This window comes from Oncorhynchus mykiss, chromosome 25, assembly GCF_013265735.2.
Source record: "Oncorhynchus mykiss isolate Arlee chromosome 25, USDA_OmykA_1.1, whole genome shotgun sequence".
NCBI lineage: Eukaryota > Metazoa > Chordata > Actinopteri > Salmoniformes > Salmonidae > Oncorhynchus > Oncorhynchus mykiss.
The window spans coordinates 18,318,504-18,342,457 of record NC_048589.1 but is presented as its reverse complement, the minus strand read 5'-3'; the positions used below and the strand labels follow the sequence as shown (position 1 = coordinate 18,342,457).

General features: G+C 44.8%; 1 protein-coding gene across 1 annotated transcript in view; it reads left to right on the top strand.

Moving 5' to 3' along the window:
- LOC110504199 (eIF-2-alpha kinase GCN2-like) overlaps window positions 1-23,599 on the top strand; it is a 28,065-nt gene extending 4,466 nt beyond the window's left edge. The window contains 31 exon segments of the mRNA XM_036963049.1: window positions 86-609; window positions 1,138-1,253; window positions 1,391-1,545; window positions 1,685-2,106; window positions 2,277-2,340; window positions 2,866-2,934; window positions 3,027-3,149; window positions 3,705-3,809; window positions 5,065-5,131; window positions 5,232-5,311; window positions 5,631-5,732; window positions 5,836-5,886; window positions 6,080-6,316; window positions 6,714-6,789; window positions 7,780-7,901; window positions 8,082-8,131; window positions 8,347-8,515; window positions 9,027-9,140; window positions 9,283-9,348; window positions 9,516-9,686; window positions 9,802-9,936; window positions 10,027-10,134; window positions 14,670-14,816; window positions 16,988-17,074; window positions 17,464-17,576; window positions 17,678-17,736; window positions 18,137-18,240; window positions 18,547-18,615; window positions 19,532-19,576; window positions 20,309-20,424; window positions 23,145-23,599. Of these exon segments, the coding sequence (XP_036818944.1) occupies window positions 86-609; window positions 1,138-1,253; window positions 1,391-1,545; window positions 1,685-2,106; window positions 2,277-2,340; window positions 2,866-2,934; window positions 3,027-3,149; window positions 3,705-3,809; window positions 5,065-5,131; window positions 5,232-5,311; window positions 5,631-5,732; window positions 5,836-5,886; window positions 6,080-6,316; window positions 6,714-6,789; window positions 7,780-7,901; window positions 8,082-8,131; window positions 8,347-8,515; window positions 9,027-9,140; window positions 9,283-9,348; window positions 9,516-9,686; window positions 9,802-9,936; window positions 10,027-10,134; window positions 14,670-14,816; window positions 16,988-17,074; window positions 17,464-17,576; window positions 17,678-17,736; window positions 18,137-18,240; window positions 18,547-18,615; window positions 19,532-19,576; window positions 20,309-20,424; window positions 23,145-23,202 (3,924 nt within the window). The 3' untranslated portion in view covers window positions 23,203-23,599.
- The last annotated feature ends 355 nt before the right edge of the window (window positions 23,600-23,954 follow it).

The following is a 23,954-nucleotide window of genomic DNA, read 5'->3' as shown; positions in this document are numbered from 1 at the left end:
TTCGTAGCTTAGATCCTGCCATCAGATGTAGTACTAATAGATAGGCCTACACACTAAGCAGTTCCATCTGCCTATTTCTTTATAGATCCACGGTGCTGCGAGTGAGCTGAACTCCCTGCTGAAGCTGAAACACCCTAACCTGGTGCACTACCAGGCCCTGAGCTCCAGTGAGAGGGATGACTGCCTGGTGGTGAACCTGCTGGTAGAGCATGTGGGGGTCAGCAGCAGTCTGAGCCAGAGCCTGGCCAGCCAGACCGCCATCCGCCTGTTTACCACCCAGTTCCTGGCTGCCCTCGACTACCTCCACTCCAACTCTGTTGTCCACAAACAGCTGGGCGCCTCAAGCGTGCTGCTGGACCACCTGGGCAACGTGCGACTCACAGACTACAGCCTCTCCAAGAGACTGGGTGACCTCTGCAAGGAGGACATCTTTCAGCAGGCCCGCGTGCGCTTCTGTGAGGACACGCTACCTACCAAGGCTGGGAAGAAAGTGGACGTGTGGAGCCTGGGGCTGATGCTGCTGGCACTTAGCCAGGGTGAGGAGGTCAGGGAGTTCCCGGTGTCTGTGCCCACCAGCTTGCCCGCTGACTTCCAGGACTTCCTCAACAGGTATGCCTGCCTGACAAGAACCATCCATTCAGTTTGACCAGACAGCTAGTCTCGGTGTCGGCCAGACTTCCATGCCTGGACCTCACATTTTTATGGTGGCAATTAAAACTTTCATTTTTTGTGTGGTTCAATTCTAAATGAAAATGTGTTTTTTTTTTTTACAGATTTTGACTCATTAGCACATGGTTTTTGAATGGTTAGCTAGATGATTTAGGGAACTTCTCCGCTTTTCTATTCAGTTGATGAAAACGATACACAGTGAACACACAGGTTCATTTAGATGTATTTAACCTTCCTGTACCTTTTTGACATATTGTCATTCCACCATGGACTGTGTGTTTATCAGGGCTTGGCTGTCAGAGCTCGTCCTCTGTATTTGGGTGCCAATCTTAATGAACTGCTGTGTGGATGCAGAGTAACACAATGTGGACCAGAGGATTAGATGTTGATGGGCCACTCCAGGAACGTCAGCTCTGTTCTTTTGGAGGTTTCCATGCTAAATGCACCATTCTCTGTTCTGTGTGGTAGGTGTGTGTGTCTGAATGATGCTGACCGCTGGAACACCCAGCAGCTGTTGGACCACCCCTTCCTCAACCCTCCACCTCCGAAGACCCCTCCACAGTGCCAGGACGCTAGTCCAGAAGGTGACAACTGTGTTCAGATCAGGGCCACTAGATATTTTCAGTCTCCAAGACTATAATGTTGTGAAAAAATGGTTGCCTTTTTTTGAGAGGCTTGATTCACTATGTAGAATCCTAACGGCTGTATTCTGTCCTCCCAGACATTGGTGATGACTTTGCGTCGTCGGTCATCCCTCACAGTCACATCCTCAATGCTCCGTTCAGCACTGGGCTACAGAGGCAGTTCTCACGCTACTTCAACGAGTTTGAGGAGTTACAGTTGCTGGGGAAAGGAGCTTTTGGTGCCGTTATCAAGGTAACCCGTGTTTTAATATAGCATAGCTGACAGTAGCATTCCTAGCCTTTCCCTTTCATTAAGTCCATGGTTATTGTTCACATATTGTTTGTCTCCTGACCCAACTTTTTGTCTCTTTCCATCCTCTCGTTATGTGCAGGTCCAGAACAAGCTGGATGGATGTTACTATGCTGTGAAGCGTATCCAGGTGAACCCGGCCAGTAAGCAGTTCCGTAGGATCAAAGGTGAGGTGACGCTGCTGTCACGCCTCAACCATGAGAACATCGTCCGCTACTACAACGCCTGGATCGAGAGGCATGAGACCCCCTCTACGGGGATCCTGAGCTCAGACAGCACAGAGCCCCGGCGCACAGCGGAGAAACTGCCTCCGGTCCGAGCCCCTTCTCTGGGCCCCAACGAGCTGGGAATCGGCATGCTTGACAACGTGGAGGGTAACGCCCCACCCCCTGCCCCGGCGAGCTCGGTGGAGTGGAGCACCTCCATCGAGAGGTCATCTAGCGCCAAGTGCAGTGGTCACGAGTCCAGCGACGAGGATGATGATGTTTTCTGTGCCTCGTTCCTGTGAGTTCTCCTAAGGCATTAGAACTATTGGAGTGTGCTGTACAAAATTGTCTTGACGGTATAGTAGCATCGATCGGAGGTTTGTTTCATGTTGTAAATGCTCTGTGAACTTGATATATGGAACTAAAATTATTTACTTTTAGTATTTTTTTTGGTTTGTTTGCGTCTAGCCCTTCAAACAGTGACTCAGAGAGTGACATAATTGTTGACAATGGAGATGGCAGCATATCCCAGGTTAGTGTTTATGTGACCTGATTCAGAATCGTAGGCATTTGAAGTTTAGCCATAGAAAAAGCACTATGTATGGAGAAAGGCAAGATCCATGATTGGCTGAGATAATGAATGGAGACGATAGAGATATTACTTCCTGGAGGACAATGCCATACTGACATGTCTTTTACATGTGAATTCTTAAAGAAATGGGTGGGGCTAAGGCATAAGAGATTGTGAACGATGCTTAATAGGGGCGTAAACAAAGAAGAGCTCTCTAGAAAGCGTGAAAATCGTTCAAGGGCATTCTTCTCCTACTTTTCTCCAAAGTGCGATGACAAGTTACTCAGATTTCAAAGAAGCATAACTTTCCCATGTTTCCTCTCGACTATGTGATATACCATTTTGGAGCTCTGAGTGTACTTGTGTAAAAAAAAAAAGCCAATCTTGAAAAGTTGACAAAAGCTCACCTTGAATTCAGTCACATATATTATCACCAATTTGTGTGTTACTTTCATCAACTGAATCAATGTAACCACCATCCCTCAGGAAGAGCCAAGCAATAGAATGGGTGGTGACACGATAGAGAGCACAGACTCTCTTTATCTTTACATCCAGGTAAAGCTCCGTTCACTAGCACTCAACTAATACCCCACTAGAGGACACTGTTCTATGTCTAATATCTAACCTGTGTTCTCTCCTCCCTCCAGATGGAATACTGTGAAAAAAGCACTTTACGAGACACCATTGACCAGGGCCTCCATCAGGACAACAGTCGCCTGTGGAGGTTCTTCAGGGAGATCCTGGATGGCCTGGCCTACATCCACCAACAGGTGTGTCTGTGAACCCTCCCTAATTAGTGTCCTCCTCAGAGTGTACTGCAGGGTTCAATGTCTGTTTCAGGGTGTGGAACAGAGATGTAACGTTTAAGAGCCGAGACTTTGAGGAGAGAGGTGGGACTGTCCTGTCACAATCGGTTAGGAAGGAGGGAGTCCAGGACAGTCACTGCTTGTGATTCTACTGTTCCACTCCAAGTATCTGCTAATTCTTCAGATCCCAATGTCAAAGGTTTTTCTAGGTTCATAGTGGGAATTGAAGTGGGATATCATTTGTCCTGTAGGAATTGATGATGACTCATTCTCCACCTTTGCAAAATTGTATCTATGGGAATTTTGACTTTATTCATAGTGTTTTTTGAAATGTGTTTGATGCAAAATTGTTTTAAAGGACCCTCTTCTCTTTTTCTCACACAATCAAATGTTTTGGTATGCATGTTCCTTCCTTCCAAGCTGTCAAAGCACGGCTTAGAACAACAATGATGGCATGCATGTGACATGCTTTCAGCAATGGTTCCAATTAGCACTAATTGATCACCATCCTTAAAACAGGGGATGATTCATCGAGACCTCAAGCCTGTCAACATTTTCTTGGACGCTCAGGACCATGTGAAAATTGGAGACTTTGGCCTGGCCACAGACCATCCTGCTAGTGTGGTATGCCTTAATGTCCTCGGGTTCCGCTGTCTCCTCTTGATGGAGATTCATTAACTGATACCTTGAAGTTCATGTTGAGGTCTCTAAAGCCGTGTTCTCAAGTCGAGACCCAAGTAGAATGGGTTGAGTCTCAAGTTCTGTCCAAGTCGTGCATTATAAGCGCAAGTCGAGTAGTTTTTAAGTCAGCTAAAACATAATCTATACATGAAATGACTTGTTCAATTACAAATCTTTGTCTGTTTGAGGCTACCAGACAGCCCTTTTCATTGTCTATAACACATTTAGATTATGTAATAATGTTATTAACAAAATCCAAAGGCAAGCTTCATAAGTAATTTATTATTTTCAAGCAATTTTGACATACCAGAAGACCACTAAGGCCTATGCTAGTAATTGTTGCTTGATGCTCCATTTCTGGTGAGCTTGTAAAGTAAACAGTTAGTATTCTTGATCACCAACATTTTTTTTGAGCTGTATTTTTATGGCAATACTCTCTCCTACAATTTGATGTTTACACTGCGCCCAATCCTATAGCTGTAAAGCAAATCAGCAATCTGTTTGCTAGCTCAGTAGTTATCAAACTTTTTTTCTCTCACAACCCCCAAAAAGCAGTGTTCAAAGTTCGCGACCATGCACGCACAACAGCTGCACAAATGTAACTTCTCATTATAGCCATAAACGCTGATGCATTTTAAAAATGCAAGATGCAGAAATAAACTGTTTTTCGGCCTGCATTTGTAGTTGTCATTTCCAATACTCATTGCCATCTGAACTGGTTAAGCCCTTTTCTTCCTCAAAAATACCATAATTAATTCACCAAAATATATTATCATCCCATAATGCAATGTTACAGCTATCTTTAGACATATAGCCAGCCAGTAGCCACCCAAACTAGGCCTATATGAAATAGGAAATGATCAATTAAATAATATAGGCCTACATAAACAAGTGCTTTCTGGTCCTTAATCTCTGGATATGCAAGCCTGCCTTTGTGCCAATGCTGATGACTGGTCATTGGTCAACAATCAAGGCAATTTCAAGTCATCAGTCACAAGTCTTAATCTAACCATGATGGTGTTTCCGACCCCAGTGCAGCTCAGTGTAAACAAGCAAAACTGTAGGGTCGGAATCTTCTGGCTAAAGTGGAATGTTGACGCTTTAAAAAAGTTAGAGTATTTCTTTTTGTTCTGTGTTTCCCAAATAACTCAAGAATGAACAAAGAACTGACTTTGTAGAAATCGTCTCTTCCCTACAGGCCGCAGCAAGTATACTGAATATTGAGGAGAGTGGCTCTGTTCTGATTCCCAAACTGGACCAAACAGGTACTGAGAAGCAAAATCCATCCTTATCTAACTAGCTTATAAAGTGACTCAGGGACTGTATATTTGCTAAATTGATTATGTATATTTTATTTCTGAATAGGGAATATGACTGGTATGGTTGGTACTGCCCTATATTTCAGCCCAGAGGTGTAAGGAAATACCAACGCCACTTACAACCAGGCAAGAAATATAAATGGAACACACACCAACGTCAATTCAGAAGAATAAAATAAAGACTTTAAGAAACTGTCTCAGAACAATCATTCATCCAAAAATGTAATCTCAAAAGTAGTCTAGGAATTATAATATCTTGTAATGAATTAAGGGCCTTGACTCCTGGGTGGAGCATAGACTAGTGTCCTCTATCTGTTTAGAGGTAGTTCAAGGTTCTCCAACAGTGTTACTGTATCCTCACTAGGAAATATATAATTCAGGATTGATTGTATATACCAGATGTAAAGGGAAGAGGGCTCATCCTGTGATCTGTGTTTCTCCTTAGAAAGTGGATCTGTTTAGCTTGGGTATTATCCTGTTTGAGATATCCTACCGACCCATGACCACCGGCTCTGAACGAATCTCAGTCCTGAGCCAGCTGCGCATGGTCAGTCTGTCCAGCACAGAGAACACAGACTGGGGCGGGGGGGCTATGGGAAGGGTCTCACTCCTTCATCACTGTCCCATTACTCTGTCATTCCACTCTGCAGGAGGACATCAACTTCCCTGAAGATTTCCCTGAGTATAAGAGTGGAACGCAGGTGAGGAAGGACGTATTCAATTCATGTTACACAAGTTATACTTTCACACAACTTCAGGGAGCTATGTAGAAGTAGTAGTTCACTTTATCGTCCCACAATGGGAAGTTGTTAATGAAACCAAACTGAGTGACATTACACAGTATAGGCAGTTTGACTTTGATAGACTGATCCCTAGCCCTGTGTCTTATCTCAGATGAAGGTTATTGGCTAGCTGCTGAACCATGACCCGGCCCTGCGTCCCACGGCCCAGGAACTCCTGAAGAGTGATCTGCTGCCCCCGCCCCAGATGGAGGAGTCGGAGCTCCACGAGGTCCTGCAGCACACCATGGCTAACGTCAATGGCAAGGCCTACCGCACCATGGTCAACCAGCTGTTCTCCCAGATCACCTCCCCCGTCATGGACTACACCTACGTTATCGACCTCCACAAGGTACCAGGCCTACTGCTCCGGGCAAGGTACCAGGCCTACCCACTGACGCAGTGGCGCAGACCCTCAAACCTGTCCTAGCGGACTACCACACAAACACAACCCAAAGCCAACCAGACATGAACACTTGGGCATCACTGTCCTCTCTACCACGTCATAGCATCTCAAACCATTGTTTGTGACAGACCGGTATTGAAGAAATTGTTGAACGCAGAATAGAGTGGTCCAAAGTAGGAAGAGCTACCCATCTCCTCCTGTAGGTGTCACTGTAGACACAGTAATGATGCTGCTTCTGTGATCATACAGATCTCCTGTCATCTGGTTCACATAATGGCGGGACTGTTTGAGCTTTCATCGATGCCTTTTGATTCCTAACAGACTGCGTTTTGTTTTGCTGCAGGGCAACTTTAACTTCAACAGTGCCAGATTGCAACCGTATGTGTACGAAACAATCACCAGGATCTTCAAGAAACATGGTGAGTCCAGATTCAGACTCTTATTTTAAGAGCTGAAGTTGTTTACTCTCTTGGGCAAATGACTTGACCCATTCCACTTTAAAGTTGCTGCTATGAAGACCTCACTGGGGCCTTGACTTGAACATCTGTTCATATACAGTACCAGTCAAAAGTTTTAGAACACCTACTCATTCAAGGGTTTTTCTTTATTTTTACTATTTTCGACATTGTAGAATAATAGTGAAAACATCAAAACTATGAATTAACACATGGAATTATGTAGTAACCACAAGTGTTAAACAAATCCAAATATATTTTAGATTCTTCAAAGTAGCCACCCTTTGCCTTGATGACAGCTTTGCACACGATGAACCCCAGTTTCAACTGTACTGGGCAGATGGCAGACTGCATGAATGGCGTTGTGTGGGCGAGAGGTTTGCTGATTCCAGTGTTGTGAACAGAGTGCCCCATGGTGGTGGTGGGGTTATGTTATGGGAAGGTATAAGCTACGGGCAACGAACACAATTGCATTTTATCAAGGGCAATTTGAATGCACAGCGACGCCGTGACGAGATCCTGAGGCCCATTGCCATACCATTCATCCGCCGCCATCATCCTCATGTTTCAGCACAGCCCCGTGTCGCAAGGATCTGGACACAATTCCTGGAAGCTGAAAATGTCCTAGTTCTTCCATGGCCTGCATACTCACCAGACATGTCACCTATTGAGCATGTTTGAGATGCTCCTGTTAATATCCAGAAACAAAGGAGATGTCATGCTGCATGAGGCAAATGGTGGTCACACCAGATACTGACTGGTTTTCTGATCCACGCCCTACCTTTTTAAAGTATCTGTGACCAACAGATGCATATCTGTATTCCCAGTCATGTGAAATCCATAGATTAGGGCTTAATCTTTGAAATTGTTGCATTTTGCATTTATAATTTGATCAGTGTATGCTGAACTTATTATCATACATTTACATTAGTGTCTCTGTGGCTGTCTTTCCAGGGGCTGTGCGTCTCCAGACCCCCCTGCTCCTCCCCAGGAACAGGAAGCTGTATGAAGGCAGTGAGCCTTCTTGCTTGATGGATCACAGTGGCATGCTGGTCACCTTGCCCTACGACCTCCGGGTGAGCATCAGGAAGCAGGAAGTACTACACGCCCCGTTAACTAGCCCTCAGTGATCCCAGCACTCAGTGGACTAGGGCCAGAACAACCCCGGGACAACCCTGGGACTAACTGTGTTTCCACAGTGATTTATTGTCGTCTTGCATGCACTGTTTACTTATTCTCTTTTGTATCCATTCCAGATTGCATTCGCAAGATTTGTGGCCAGAAATAATATTACCCATTTCAAGAGGTAAATCTCATAGTCAATCACTGAATACTTGAATCTATCCATTTCATATGCATGTTCAGTCTTTGATAAACCTCAATGTTATCCTGTGTGTGTGTGTGTGCAGGTGGAGCATCGAGCGTTTGTTTATGTCAATTGTAATGGTGTGTGTGTGTGTGTGTGTGTGTGGGTACAGCATCGAGCGTGTTTATGTCCATTGTAATGGTGTGAGTGTGCAGGTGGAGCATTGAGCGTGTGTTCCGGCCCAGAAAGCTGGACAGAGCTCACCCCAGGGAGCTGCTGGAGTATTCCTTTGACGTCATTGTCCCCGTCACTAATAGCCTGCTGCCTGACGCTGAGACCATTTTCACCATCTCAGAGATTATCCAGGAGTTCAGTGTCCTGCAGGTACCACACTGTTACCACTCCGTCTAGTAATTCCTCGTACCATGTTACTACCCCTGTCAGTCTAGCTAAAGTCACAGACCATATTGTCCTTTTCAGTACACTCCCTGTCTCGCCTCAGGCACAGACACTACTGTCCAGTCTCTGTCTAGCTCTGGTCACAGACCTGTTCACTCCCTGAGTTCTAGACAGTGCAGGAGGCCCAGTTCACCCAGCACAAACCCATTCCAACCCAGGCCTGCTTTGCTCTGCTAAAAGACCAGCATGCCTCCAGGACCCCTCTAAAAGGGTCTACCTCTGTGTGTGTGAAAGCTTTTAAGAATGTATGTCACTCTGGACGAGAGGGCAGCTGAGCAGTCCTACAGTAGTGCTTTAGGGATGAGGTTGGACTGTAATTGTGCACAGTTGTAATTGTGTTTTGATGATGCTGTTAGGAGAGGAACTACCAACCTCTCTACCAGGAGAGAAACTGCTGGGTGGTGTAATGGTGTGTTGTTGGATGTTGTGTTATGAGAGGAACTACCACATCTACCTGAACCACACCAGCCTGCTGAAGGCCGTCCTGTTACACAGCGGCATCCCCGAGGACAAACTGAGCCACGCATCCAGCATCCTCTGTGACGCCATGGTTAGTACTACGCACACAGCGCTCATGTACAAGTTAAACACACACCATGCATGCGCACATTGTGTGGTGTATATAAGTTTTGTCTGTTACATCTTTGTTCTACAACTGTAACTCTAAAATGGTATCCTGTCTCTGTTCATAGAGTGAAAAGCTGACCAGGAGAGAGGTGGAGGCCAAGTTCTGTAACCTGTCCCTGTCCAACAACAGTGTAAGTACCTCCTGTTGTCTCTGGCCTCTGGTGCTTACGACCGGTCTGGTGAATTCATCAGTGTCTCGAGTTTTCTCTGCTCAGGGTCCGCCTTTCTTGAACACTGCCTTGCTCTCAACCACAGAATGTATTTTCTGTGTCTGATGTTTTCTGTCTCTCCCTGTCAGTTGCAGACTCTGTATAAATACATAGAGCAGAAAGGAGACCTGCAGGACCTGGTCCCCCTCATCACCTCTCTGACCAAATAGAAGACTGCAGTCACCCAGCTGGCAAAGCAGGGCCTTAAAGACCCGGAGGAACTCACTGGCCTGCTCAGGAGCCTGGGAGTCAAGCTACAGGTAGATCTCCCACTTCCTAACTCTTACTCAGAGTCTGGTGTATAAAGAGAATGGCATTGCGTGTGTTTTCCTGTGGATTTCTAGATTGATTGATTCTCATATTTGTGTCTTGTAGGTGGTGGTAAACCTGGGTCTGGTTTATAAGGTGCAACACCATTGTGGGGTCATCTTCCAGTTTGTGGCCTTCATCAAGAAACGCAGACGCGCAGCGCCAGACATCATGGCTGCAGGAGGGAGATACGACCACCTGGTAATGTCCCCATCTACCACCCTCCTGCTCAGGTCCTTGGAGGTGTTGAACTATCAGGGTTTAGTCCTTATCAGGGTTCTCTTCCTGTAGATCCTTGAGTTCCGTGGCCCAGCGTCCTCTGCTCCTGTCCCTTCGGCAGTAGGGGCCAGTTTGGCTCTGGACAAAGTCTGTGCTGCCCTGGCCAGCATGGAAGAGCCGGTGAGTACTATTAACTATTAATCAGTGTTAATGACCCAAAGATACAGAAGGTCATATTTGATGATGGCTTATTACTTTGAGCCTCCATTAAAATTCATGTCCGTTATTATCCAGCCTCTAAAATGTTTCTGTTTTGGGAAAGGCTCACATTTTTCTATACTGTACAATGACAGTTGATGGGTCTAACCCCTCTGTAATTAACTCAGAATGTGTGTGGAACTCTGTCTGTGTGTGAGCAGGTTTGAACCTAACTCTCTCTGTGTGTGTGTGAGCAGGTTTTAACCTAACTCTCTCTGTGTGTGTGTGAGCAGGTTTTCTTTTCTTCTTCTTGACGCTAGCCATCCCTTTAGCGGGATAATTGTCATCAACAACCGCTGAATTGCATAGCGCCACATTCAAATAATATTACTAAAACTATTTATATTCATGAAATCACAAGTGCAATATAGGAAAACACAGCTTAGCCTTTTGTTAATCCACCTGTCGTGTCAGATTTTGAAAATATGCTTTACAGCGAAAGCAATCCAAGCGTTTGTAAGTTTATCGATCGCTCAACAAAACATTATGAACACCTAGCATCAAGTAGCTTGGTCACGAAATTCAGAAAAGCAATCAAATTAATCGTTTACCTTTAATCTCCAGATGTTTTCACTCACGAGACTCCCAGTTACACAATAAATGTTCCTTTTGTTCCATAAAGATTATTTTTATATCCAAAATAACGTGCCAAACAAACGGCACTGTATGTTCAGAAATCCACAGGAAAGAGCGGTCACGACAACGCAGACAAATTCCAAATAGTATCCGTAATGTCCACAAAAACATGTCAAACATTTTTTTATAATCAATCATCAGGTTGTTTTTATAATATATATAGTCGATAATATATCAACTGTCTTTTTCAGTCATAGAGGGAAAGGCAATGGCTGCCCAAACTCTGTTGCGCCAAGCAAAACGCTGCTGCCACCTGGCCATACAATGACTCTTATCTCATACAATGACACCCGGATGTTCTAGCTGTGTCTGAATCCTGGCTTAGGAAGACCACCAAAAATTCTGAAATTGTAATCCCAAAACTACAACATTTTCAGACAAGATAGAACTGCCAAAGGGGGCGGTGTTGCAATCTACTGCAAAGATAGCCTGCAGAGTTCTGTCCTACTATCCAGGTCTGTACCCAAACAATTTGAACTTCTACTTTTAAAAATCCACCTCTCTAAAAACAAGTCTCTCACCGTTGCCGCCTGCTATAGACCACCCTCTGCCCCCAGCTGTGCTTTGGACACCATATGTGAACTGATTGCCCCCCATCTATCTTCAGAGCTCGTGCTGCTAGGCGACCTAAACTGGAACATGCTTAACACCCCAGCCATCCTACAATCTAAGCTTGATGCCCTCAATCTCACACAAATTATCAATGAACCTACCAGGTACCTCCCCAAAGCCTTAAACAGGGGCACCCTCATAGATATCATCCTAACCAACTTGCCCACTAAATACACCTCTGCTGTCTTCAACCAAGATCTCAGCGATCACTGCCTCATTGCCTGCATCCGTAATGGGTCAGCGGTCAAACGACCTCCACTCATCACTGTCAAACGCTCCCTGAAACACTTCATCGAGCAGGCCTTTCTAATCGACCTGGCCGGGGTATCCTGGAAGGATATTGATCTCATCCCGTCAGTAGAGGATATTTTTTTTTAAATGCCTTCCTAACGATCTTAAATAGGGATGCCCCATTCAAGAAATTTAGAACCAGGAACAGATATAGCCCTTGGTTCTCCCCAGACCTGACTGCCCTTAACCAACACAAAAACATCCTATGGCGTTCTGCATTAGCATCGAACAGCCCCCGTGATATGCAGCTGTTCAGGGAAGCTAGAAACCATTATACACAGGCAGTTAGAAAAGCCAAGGCTAGCTTTTTCAAGCAGAAATTTGCTTCCTGCAACACTAACTCTAAAAAGTTCTGGGACACAGTAAAGTCCATGGAGAATAAGAACACCTCCTCTCAGCTGCCCACTGCACTGAAGATAGGAAACACTGTCACCACTGATAAATCCACAATAATTGAGAATTTCAATAAGCATTTTTCTACGGCTGGCCATGCTTTCCACCTGGCTACTCCTACCCCGGTCAACAGCACAGCACCCCTCACAGCAACTCGCCCAAGCCTTCCCCATTTCTCCTTCTCCCAAATCCGTTCAGCTGATTTTCTGAAAGAGCTGCAAAATCTGGACCCCTACAAATCAGCCGGGCTAGACAATCTGGACCCTTTCTTTCTAAAATTATCTGCCGAAATTGTTGCCACCCCTATTACTAGCCTGTTCAACCTCTCTTTCGTGTCGTCTGAGATTCCCAAAGATTGGAAAGCAGCTGCGGTCATCCCCCTCTTCAAAGGGGGGGACACTCTTGACCCAAACTGCTACAGACCTATATCTATCCTACCATGCCTTTCTAAGGTCTTTGAAAGCCAAGTCAACAAACAAACAGATTACCGACCATTTCGAATCTCACCATACCTTCTCTGCTATGCAATCTGGTTTCAGAGCTGGTCATGGGTGCACCTCAGCCACGCTCAAGGTCCTAAACGATATCTTAACCACCATCGATAAGAAACATTACTGTGCAGCCGTATTCATTGATCTGGCCAAGGCTTTCGACTCTGTCATCCTCATCGGCAGACTCGACAGCCTTGGTTTCTCAAATGATTGCCTCGCCTGGTTCACCAACTACTCCTCTGATAGAGTTCAGTGTGGCAAATCGGAGGGTCTGCTGTCCGGACCTCTGGCAGTCTCTATGGGGGTGCCACAGGGTTCAATTCTTGGACCGACTCTCTTCTCTGTATACATCAATGAGGTCGCTCTTGCTGCTGGTGAGTCTCTGATCCACCTCTACGCAGACGACACCATTCTGTATACTTCTGGCCCTTCTTTGGACACTGTGTTAACAACCCTCCAGGCAAGCTTCAATGCCATACAACTCTCCTTCCGTGGCCTCCAATTGCTCTTAAATACAAGTAAAACTAAATGCATGCTCTTCAACCGATCGCTACCTGCACCTGCCCGCCTGTCCAACATCACTACTCTGGACGGCTCTGACTTAGAATACGTGGACAACTACAAATACTTAGGTGTCTGGTTAGATGGTAAACTCTCCTTCCAGACCCATATCAAACATCTCCAATGCAAAGTTAAATCTAGAATTGGCTTCCTATTTCGCAACAAAGCATGCTTCACTCATGCTGCCAAACATACCCTTGTAAAACTGACCATCCTACCGATCCTCGACTTCGGCGATGTCATTTACAAAATAGCCTCCAATACCCTACTCAACAAATTGGATGCAGTCTATCACAGTGCAATCCGTTTTGTCACCAAAGCCCCATATACTACCCACCATTGCGACCTGTACGCTCTCGTTGGCTGGCCCTCGCTTCATTCTCGTCGCCAAACCCACTGGCTCCATGTCATCTACAAGACCCTGCTAGGTAAAGTCTCCCCTTATCTCAGCTCGCTGGTCACCATAGCATCTCCCACCTGTAGCACACGCTCCAGAAGGTATATCTCTCTAGTCACCCCCAAAACCAATTCTTACTTTGGCCGCCTCTCCTTCCAGTTCTCTGCTGCCAATGACTGGAACGAACTACAAAAATCTCTGAAACTGGAAACACTTATCTCCCTCACTAGCTTTAAGCACCAACTGTCAGAGCAGCTCACAGATTACTGCACCTGTACATAGCCCACCTATAATTTACCCAAACATCTACCTCTTTCCCTACTGTATTTTATTTATTTATTTATTTATTTATTTATTTTGCTCCTTTGCACCCCATTATTTTTATTTCTACTTTGCACATTCTTCCACTGCAAATCTACCATTCCAGTGTTTTACTTGCTATATTGTATTTACTTTGCCACCATGGCCTTTTTTTGCCTTTACCTCCCTTATCTCACCTCATTTGCTCACATCGTATATAGACTTGTTTATACTGTATTATTTACTGTATGTTTGTTTTACTCCATGTGTAACTCTGTGTCGTTGTATGTGTTGAACTGCTTTGCTTTATCTTGGCCAGGTCGCAATTGTAAATGAGAACTTGTTCTCAACTTGCCTACCTGGTTAAATAAAGGTAAAATAAATAAATGTTATCTTTCTCGCTCATTTTTCAAAATAAAAGCCTGAAACTATGTCTAAAGACTGATACCTTGAGGAAGCGATAATTGATATCCTTTTAAATGGAGCAAAGGCAGGCTATGGAACATGGAGTTTGCAAAATATAAGCCACTTCATGGTTTGATTTTCCTCAGGGTTTTGCCTGCTATATCAGTTCTGTTATACTCACAGACAATATTTTGACCGTTTTGGAAACTTTAGAGTGTTTTCTATCCTAATCTGTCAATTATATGCATATTCTAGTATCTGGTCCTGAGAAATAGGCCGTTTACTTCGGGAACGTTATTTTTCCAAACATAAAAATAGTGCCCCCTAGCTTCAAGAGGTTTTAACCTAACTCTCTGTGTGTGTGTGAGCAGGTTTTAACCTAACTCTCTGCGTCTCTCAGTTTTTGTGACGTGCTGGTGGTACCAGTAGGCCACATCTCCATGGGCCGAGCCATCAACGTGGTCCAGAAGCTGTGGACAGCAGGGGTTTCTACTGACATTGTCTATGACGTGTCACAGGTCAGTGATGAGCAGCCCGTAGCACTTCTGCTGTGACAATACCTAACCAACAGGGGGCGACACCATTCTATTCTACCCCACATGGACAGGCGGACCAAACTGCCTGTGAAGTTATTTACCTTGACCGTATGTGGAACTGTAAACACTCAGGGAAACGGGATCCTTTTTGAGTTTCCTTTCATATAAGTCTGTTAGAGTATCACGTTTAAGAAACACGATGCCCAGTTGTTTCCTTGGCCGACTTTCATCATCTCTGTTACTGTAAAGACTTCTATAAGCAGTTTTTATTTTCGGTTTGTTGGTGAAGTCTGTTGACCAACTCTAACCTGAGAAGTGTTGCTGTGTAGTTATCACCCTGGTGAATGTGGCTGGGGCCATGCCTCTCACATTCTTCATGTTTACGTGACGGCCTGATCTCAGGCCAGGAGGTGTCTGTGTGTCTCCCTCTGGCAGAGCGTGCAGCCGACTGCTCTGCTCCCCCTGCCCTCTTACGTTCACCCTTTCTCACTCCCTCTTGCCCTCTAGTATCCTCCTTCTCTACTTTTTCAGTTGCTCCCATCGCAAACTCTATAACATCACTGATTGCTCAACTCCATCCCCCTGACCTCCCAGCCACAGAGCTGAGCTCACACAGCTCTGCAGGAGAGAGACAGCATGTCGGTCTAACACATCAGAGTGGTAAAGGACGCCTTCCTCATGGTCTAATGTTAACCCCTTTCACATGCTTTTACTGGTCAAATCTCCAGTAAGTGCTAATTTATCGTCCGGCGATGGTTCCACTTTATTTTTGTTGGGTCTTGTTTCACGTTTTGTCACGTGCACAAGTACAGTGAAATAAATGCCTTTTCTAGCTTTTACTAGACAAATATGGTCAACCCGTTCCACATGCGGTCACCTGGGAGGCATATGGCAGAAAGCTGGTTGGCCCTCTCGGTCTGTCTCAGTGATAGAGCCGCCGTGAGGAAGCTGGTGGGGGAGTGAGACTGCTGGAGAGCAGAGCAGAGGTGATATACAGCACAGAGAATGTTCCTCAGTAGTCTACTGTTCTGGTCTGACCCAGCTCTGCCTGCCGGAGGAAACATGTCTGGCTGTACTTGATTAAGATAAATCCGCTCTGCTGCTCACACACAGCCACAGGTGACTGCACTACCTGGACAGGCCCAGGTTTGGGCACTGGGCAGAGCAGCTCTCCGTTCCAAGCAAAACTCTGCCGCTCTGGAGGAATTTGAGGCACAAGTGAAGCATTTCACCAGCACACATTTAATTATCCAGACCGTACGCTGCCATGGCCCAGTGGTATCTCAACCATCCCTGTTTTCTCTCTCCTATCCTTGCCACAGTACCTGCTCTGACATGTGTGAAATGGGGGAGTTTTTTTACATTTTTATTATAACATTCCAATCCTGTTGTCCAAACGTACGGCACACGCTCTCTGTTTTCACAGGAACTGATGAGCCATAGGAGAGCCACTGAAATCTGCCTGAACCCAGCTTTTAGCACACCCCTAAACCACCTGGACTGCTTCCAACTCGTACTCTTAGACAGCCCACCTTTTACTAAACACATCACATCAAACTACTTTTCCCATAATCCCACTGTCATCGTACATGAGAAACATGGGGCTGAGGGCAGGTTTATCCTCGAGTGGCGCAGTGGTCTGAGGCACTGCATCTCCGTGCTAAAGGCATCACTACAGACCCTGGTTTGGTTCCAGGCTGTATCACAACCGGCCGTGATTGGGAGTCCTGTAAGGGCGGTGCACAATTAGCTCAGAAGACGGGACAAATCCTTACCCCAAATGAGCATTATGATGTATTTGACATTTTAGCAGAGCATACATTTTGTGTATTTTTTCCCCCCGTATTAGTCCCCCGTGGGAGTTGAACACAACCCTGGCGTTGCAAGGGCTGTCTCTACCAACTGAGCCACACGTTCTGTGGCAGCCATGTATGCTCCCCATTTAACATTACATAGGGAATATTTACATAGCATTTAACATTACATAGGGAATATTTAAACATTACATAGGGAATATTTAAACAATGCTATGTAACTGTAATTCTAGAATTAGTACAATATTCACATTTCTAAAAGTTGGCCTAACTCTCAGAATGGCTTTGGTGTTAGTGTTTCTTGTTCCCCTCTGTGTCTGACTGTGTCATTGTGTTCAGTCCCAGGAGACTATGCTGGAGCACTGTAGACAGGCTGGCATCACCTGCATGGCCCTTGTCTCAGACAAGGACGGGAACTACATCAAGGTAATTATAATGAAAATGGATTTATATAGCGCTTTTCCAGATGCTCAAAGCTCTTTACATAGTAACTGTTCTTTACTGTAACTGTATATGAAGTCCTGGCTGGAATGCAGCACTCTGATACAGTCTCTGGGCCAGCATCTGACTACGTAGTCTGAAATGTAATTTGCCTTTGTTGGCGACTTCTCCTACTTGTACAATAATTGGACTGCACCTGTGCTGTTAGCTTAGTGCATGTAAATGGTCTTGATATGAATTCCAAATGGTTTGACGTATACATTAGTTTGATATGAAAAATGAGAATTTAGTGTGAAAGTTTTGTGTTGGAAGCAGGTCTGATTTCCCCTCCCTGTCCCCCGTGTGTCCCCTCCCTGTCCCCCGTGTGTCCCCAGGTCAAGTCCTTTGAGAAGGAAAGGCAGTCAGAGAAGAGGATTCCAGAGTCTGACCTTGTGGATCACATTGTTCAGAAATGTCGGACCAAATTCTTTGAGGAGAGAAATATCCGGTGACAACACGGTTTATTAACCCACGCACAATCTCTGTAATAGACTTTCAGTGTTGTTGGGGAAAGAGACTCATACAGCTATTTTGTCTCTCCTCCAACAGGGAAACCTCTGAGACTGTCTCTCCTCAGAACACCAAGGGGTCACTCGTCAATGCCTCAGGTACGGTTGAACAGCCTTCTTCTCCACCCTGTATACAGGGATGACCCTCCATTACCATTGACTTGGTTCTGGGTTGGATTTCATACGAGCGTCTGCATGGCGTTAGAGCTGTGTTGAATGGATAATTAAAGGGTGATGGTGACTATGTGAGCTGCAAGGTGATTTAATGACGGTGTTACATTTCACACCACCTCTAGCTCACATGCACAGTATATGTGAACCTTAATGCAGCACAATGGCCGTATTAGTCTGGGTAACAATTATGGCTTCTCAGTCTACTGGTGTCTGGGTGATGGTGTGAGAAGGCTGACAGCTAAGTCAGAGAGGAGCTCAGCTCAGGCATATTCCCATGATCTCATTATTTTGTGTGTGTGTGTGTGTACGTGCTGTGACTTGACAGGATCGTCAGAGCAGCACGGGAGCAGCGCCTCCAGTAACATCAATGTGTTACTTATCTCACCAGAGAAGGTGTCCTCCAGCGGCAGACGGCGCTACGAGACCCAGGTCTGTCAATCAATCACTCCGGTCACTCATACCTGTCCCGAAGTCGACTTTTTAACAGATTGAGCTCAGCCCAGTCACGCAGGCGACCACGACACAACTCTCCCTGGCTGTGGTTCCCAGCTCTCTCTCACTTTAGCACGGTGGCATCCGTCAAGGTCAGACAACACGACGGCTTTTACGCACGCGGCCAGCCCAGTTGTTAACGGCATTGGCTCACATGGAGCCCAACTGCATGTGAAGATGAAGGGGCTTTTGTTTCCCAGTTTCATTGGAAAAATGACTTTTTTTTCACCCTCTTCTTTTCAGATTCAAACCAGATTGCATTATCTTGCTAGCAATTTACAGAACAAGAGCAATGACATCGAAGTTCTGGCTGTAAGTCATTTTCTGTTTCCCCCGCTTTACATCTTATCTGTTGAATCCATGTGTATAATAGTGAAATAAGGACAGAAGTTAGCTGATAGCTATAATAGCAAACATCGACGTGCAGTGGGATTTAGAGTTCCCCTGGAGGTAGATAGCTACAAAGTGATTCCAGTTGCCGCAGAACAATAAACAGAAAACAAAAGGAGAGGGCAAGCCATTTGGAGCTAAATTGCTACCATATTTAGTTTATTTGTGGTTTTGGAGTAAATTTGAAAGGAGGTATTCACCGAGTAAATTATACAGCGTAGTATTTACTGATACGACATACTCCAAATACATTTGTCATTCCATATGTTTGTGTCTGGTTCCCATCAGAGTTAGAGGCTAGATGCTGGAGCGTGAGGTATTGAATTTGAAACATTACAGACATAATCGCCTTGATGCCGGTATGTATTTACTCAGAGCTAGAAGTCTGCCTCCAGATCACGTCATCAGTAATCCTACCTGCCTGTCATAGGTAATACCCCTAACTAAAGAGAAATGCAATTTTCTCAAAATATAATATAAAGGCATAGATGGAACATAAGCTGATGGTTCTATGATTTCCTGCGAGGGACCTTTACAGTAGTGCCCTTTAGTGGTGGTGAGAGAACCAGGAATGAGGCAATGTTCTGCTCACAGACTAAATTGATACAGCACATTGTGCAAATGAACTTCATCACCTTTAGCTGAAGGAACTGAGCCTTCTGTTTTTTGTTGCCACTGCGTCTTGATATTTATAGTTTATATTTGGTTGCTGTGGTTACATTTACTTCCTTTAGAAAACAGACAACATGCTATATACAGTGTGGTCTGGGAGTACATGGTGAGATAACATCCATTGTCTTTGTGGAGTCTTAAAGCACCTCCCTCTGTTCCGTCCCAGGTGGACCTCCCGAAGGCAACTCTCATCAACTTCCTGTCATTGGAGGTCTGTACCCAGCTCTGCTTATCATAACCTATCTGAAACAGTCAATAAAGGATATCTTGGCAGGATAGAGGAGGGAGGAAGTCCTGTTTCCTTCCTTGTCACCTTCACTCTGTCCTCCGCCAGCAGTCCTGCCAGGACCCTTTAGGTCACCTGCCCTGTCCCCCTCGCACAAACACCACGAGTTACCAGCTGGGACAAAGTGTAATCTAACATTCCAAACTCCTGACCGCAGGGCTTGCCAAACGAAACCAGGAACCCCTGGCTTTCATAAATAAAAAAAAATACAAATGAGAATGTCAATTATATGGTGTTAAGAAACATGCTCTGAACACAAGCAGTGTTGCATAACTAAGCAAACACTCGCGCCAAATGAATGGTGGTCCTATACAGTTCCCCTCTCACATCACACATGTGGATTTGTGAGTGTCAGAGAAAACACTTTCGCTGTATAAAACAAATTACAATACACAGTGTGTGTGCCCAGACTCACAGGAAATCATGCATCACACAGACTAATTACCCCACAGAGCCGTGAGGGCCTGGGACTCGCATATCTATCTTTTATAATTCCCACCATTTAACTGCAGATGGGGGAGTGAATGTACACACAGTCTCCGACGCAGTAACTACAGCCGACATAAACAGCCCTGCTTGTTTGATCGCAGCCGCTATGTTGAATGTCTGATTGCTGGTTTCTGTCTCACTCTCTCTTTCTGCCACTCTTCTCTCCAGTTTGATGGAGATGAGCAGTTCAACATCAGCGTTAAACATCTGCTGTCACGTCTCCCCAAGCAGCGCTACCTCAAGTCCATCTGTGAGGAGATCCACTGCTTCAAAATCCTAAAAAGGTACGTAGCTGTTTTTTTCAGGCCCTGTGTGTTCCAGGGCAGGCAAACCCAGGCCAGCCAGAGTGTGAGAGCAGGGCTGTAGACCCCATGACCCCCTGTGCGCTCCCAGGTTCTGACTCAGGCCTTGACTTGCCTTTTTTTATTTAAAAAAATCATGAAACCTGAGGAAAACGGTCGAGAGCATTAAAGGCCCTTTAAAAACCAGACTTCCTTTTATGACCAGCAAACACCAGAAAACCCCAGCCCACACTCCAGGTCCCCAGCCCACACTCCGGGTCCCCAGCCCACACTCCAGGTGTGTGGATGTCAGTCAATTCTTCAAACAGAGCAATCAGAGATAATTACAGTCTATAAAACACCACCAACTCCTCAGATGATCAGATTTCCATTTGGGGTAAGGATTTGTCCTGTCTGTCTGACTGCTGTCTGAGTTTCTCCATTGTGAGTGACACCCAGAGCCCTGGGCCAGGTCACAGGCACCGTTAAAGCTCCACTGCAGGCTGTCTGTACAGGGGACTGGGCTAATATCAGCCTCGCTACCTATAGCCCTGCTCAAAGACTGGGCTAAAGCCTCTCCATTTTTGGTTTTCCCTGCCTAGTTTTATTTAGATGCTCAGAACAAGGAGCCTATGTTGGATTTGATGGATGTTCTCTTTCATGAATGGAGATGACACAGAAGAAAGCAAGAGCCCATTTCTCTGGCTCTTTCAGGGCTCTTCATCAACCATCCAGAGCAGTTGGTTTTAATCTCCTGTGTGTCTCATTCACCGATGAGGGGAAAGTGTTTACTGATAAATTACCGTCATTTGCTAACAATGGAGATATTCACCGTGGGTTTTATGTGTTTGTTTTCGCTTGAACTAGGTGACTGAGAGGGCCGGATTCAGTGTCTTGAGAAGGTATTCACACCCCTTGACTTATTCCACATTTCGTTGTGTTATAGAGATTTTTTTGTCACTGACCTAAACACAATACCACATAATGTTCAAGTGGACTTGTGTTTTTCAACATTTTTACTAAAAAATGAAAAGCTGAAATGTCGTCAGTCAATAAGTATTTAACCTCTTTGTTATAGCAATCCTAAATAAGTTCAGGAGTACAAATTTGCTTAACAAGTCACAAGTTGCCACGGACTCACTCTGTGTGCAATAGTGTTTAACATGATTTTTGAATGACCACCTCATGTCTGTACCCCGCAATTAACTTTTTGTCCTGAATACAAAGTGTTATGTTTGGTGAAAGTCCAATACAACACATTACTGAGTACCACAGCCCATATTTTCAAGCGTAGTGGTAGCTGCATCGTGTTATGGGTGTGTTTGTAATCGTTAAGGACTGAGCAGTTTTTCAGGATAAAAAAGAAATGGAATGGAGATTGGCACAGACAAAATCCTAGAGGAAAACCTTGTTCAGTCTGCTTTCCACCAGACAGTGGAAGATTAATTCACCTTTCAGCAGGACAATAATTGAAATGTTGCACAATCCAGGTGGGGAAAGCTCTTAGAGACTTACCCAGAAAGACGTACAGCTGTAATCGCTGCCAACGGTGCTTCTACAAAGCATTCACTCGGGTGTTTGCAAAAATGTCTAAAACATGTTTTTACTTTGTCATTGTTTGGGTATTGTGTTTAGACGGGTGAGGGGGAGAAAAAAAATGTAATCAATTTTGAATTCAGGCTGTAACACAACAACATGTGGAATACGTCAACGGGTAGGAATACTTTCTGAAGGCACTGAAAGTGGTCCAAAGGCCACAGTAGTAAACAGTCGCCTGGCTGCAACGTGCCTATATACTACTCTGCCCATATGGCCCCGCAGTCATTGAGCAGCAGCTACAGCCACTCTTTCATTTACTTGAAAACAGACTCGTAACTCGCTGCCTGCCAGATCATCTGAAATACTCTGTGAAAGAATGAAAAGAAAGGGCCAATAATGATGGTGACAATGAAATAAGAATAGTCCAATTAGGCTGTTTTTCCACAATGAGCCGGCCAGTTAAAACTTACCCAAACCAACTTTACCTGGTGTGGTAGGCTTTCACAAGAAAGCAGTTATAGGTTATGTTGTTTGTCGTTGATGTCCATAGCAATTGTTATGCATTCCCTTTACATATGGAAACGTATACACAGAGAGTTCAAAACATTAAGAACACCTTCCTCAGAACAGCATCTATTCGTCGGGGCATGGACTCTACATGGTGTCAAAAGCGTTCCACAGGGATGCTGGCCCATGTTGAACACAATACTTCCCACAGTTGTCAAGTTGGCTGGATGTCCTTTGGATGGTGGACCATTCTAGATACACACTGTTGAGCGTGAGAAACCCAGCAGTGTTGCAGTTCTTGACACAAACCGGTGCACCTGGCACCTACTACCATACCCCGTTCAAAGTCACTTAAATCTTTTGTCTTGCCCATTCACCTTCTGAATGGTAAACATACACAATCCATGTCCTCAGGCTTAAAAATCTTTCATTAACCTGTCACCTCCCCTTCTTCGAGACTGATTTGAAGGGGATTTAACAGGTGACATCATCAATAAGGGATCATAGCTTTCACCTGGTCATTCTGTCATGGAAAGAGCAGGTGTTTATAATAGTTTGTATGCTCAGTGTACTTCAACATAGCCTGCTAATGGCCACTTGCAGTTGTTTGGACAAACATTGCATTATTGAGAAATGGGCTTTGGTATTTGGACTTAATGAGTGTGTTGTCTTTGCAGGGCTGCTGTGGTGGTTTTGTACAGCTACAAGGACGATTACTACAATATTCTTCTGTGAAACCAAAGATGCTACTGCTCAGGACATGCTCCAAGCTGCTCCCAGCACAACAGGCTTCCTGTGGCGCTTTTCTATGTAGAGAAACTGTATCTGTTTAGAAAGATGACTTTCCTTTTGAGACTGTGAACCTAAAGGCAAAAGTGAACTTTTAGTGTTAAATTGTGATCCAGTTACAATCAGCTCTGAACCTCACTGCATTTTGTGCTCCTCCCTACAACTAGAAGGCAAAAAAATGGTTTCTCATCTTCTTACTGTACCTGCCTTAATGTGTAAAGGTTAATGTACATTCTGAAGAGGAATGTTTTTTTGATTGCAGATAAAGTGTTGCTATATTTCCAAATAAATGGCCAATTCCATATTTTTAAAGTGACATGATGAATAATGGCATTAAATCTCATATTTTCCCTCAGTTTGTGGTTCTCTTCTGTGAGATTGCAGCAGTCTGCGGGAACAAAGAATGTAGTCTTCAACAAAGCAGCTCCAACCATAGCTGAGGAACTTGATGAATAGCTATGGACTGTGGATATTCTATTACTGAGATATCTATGGGGTTTTCGACTGACTGACTACTACAAATTTCCATTTTCCTGTTGAATGTGAACTCCAATGGTATGGAAAAACCATTATGCTGTAAGACACTAACCTTGGAAAGAAAGGCACCTCAAATAGGTGATTGAGTTTTCAGAGCAGTCTTCACTTCCTCGTGTTGAGGTTTATGAGCAAATGGTGACTGACAAGTTGAAACAGAGGCA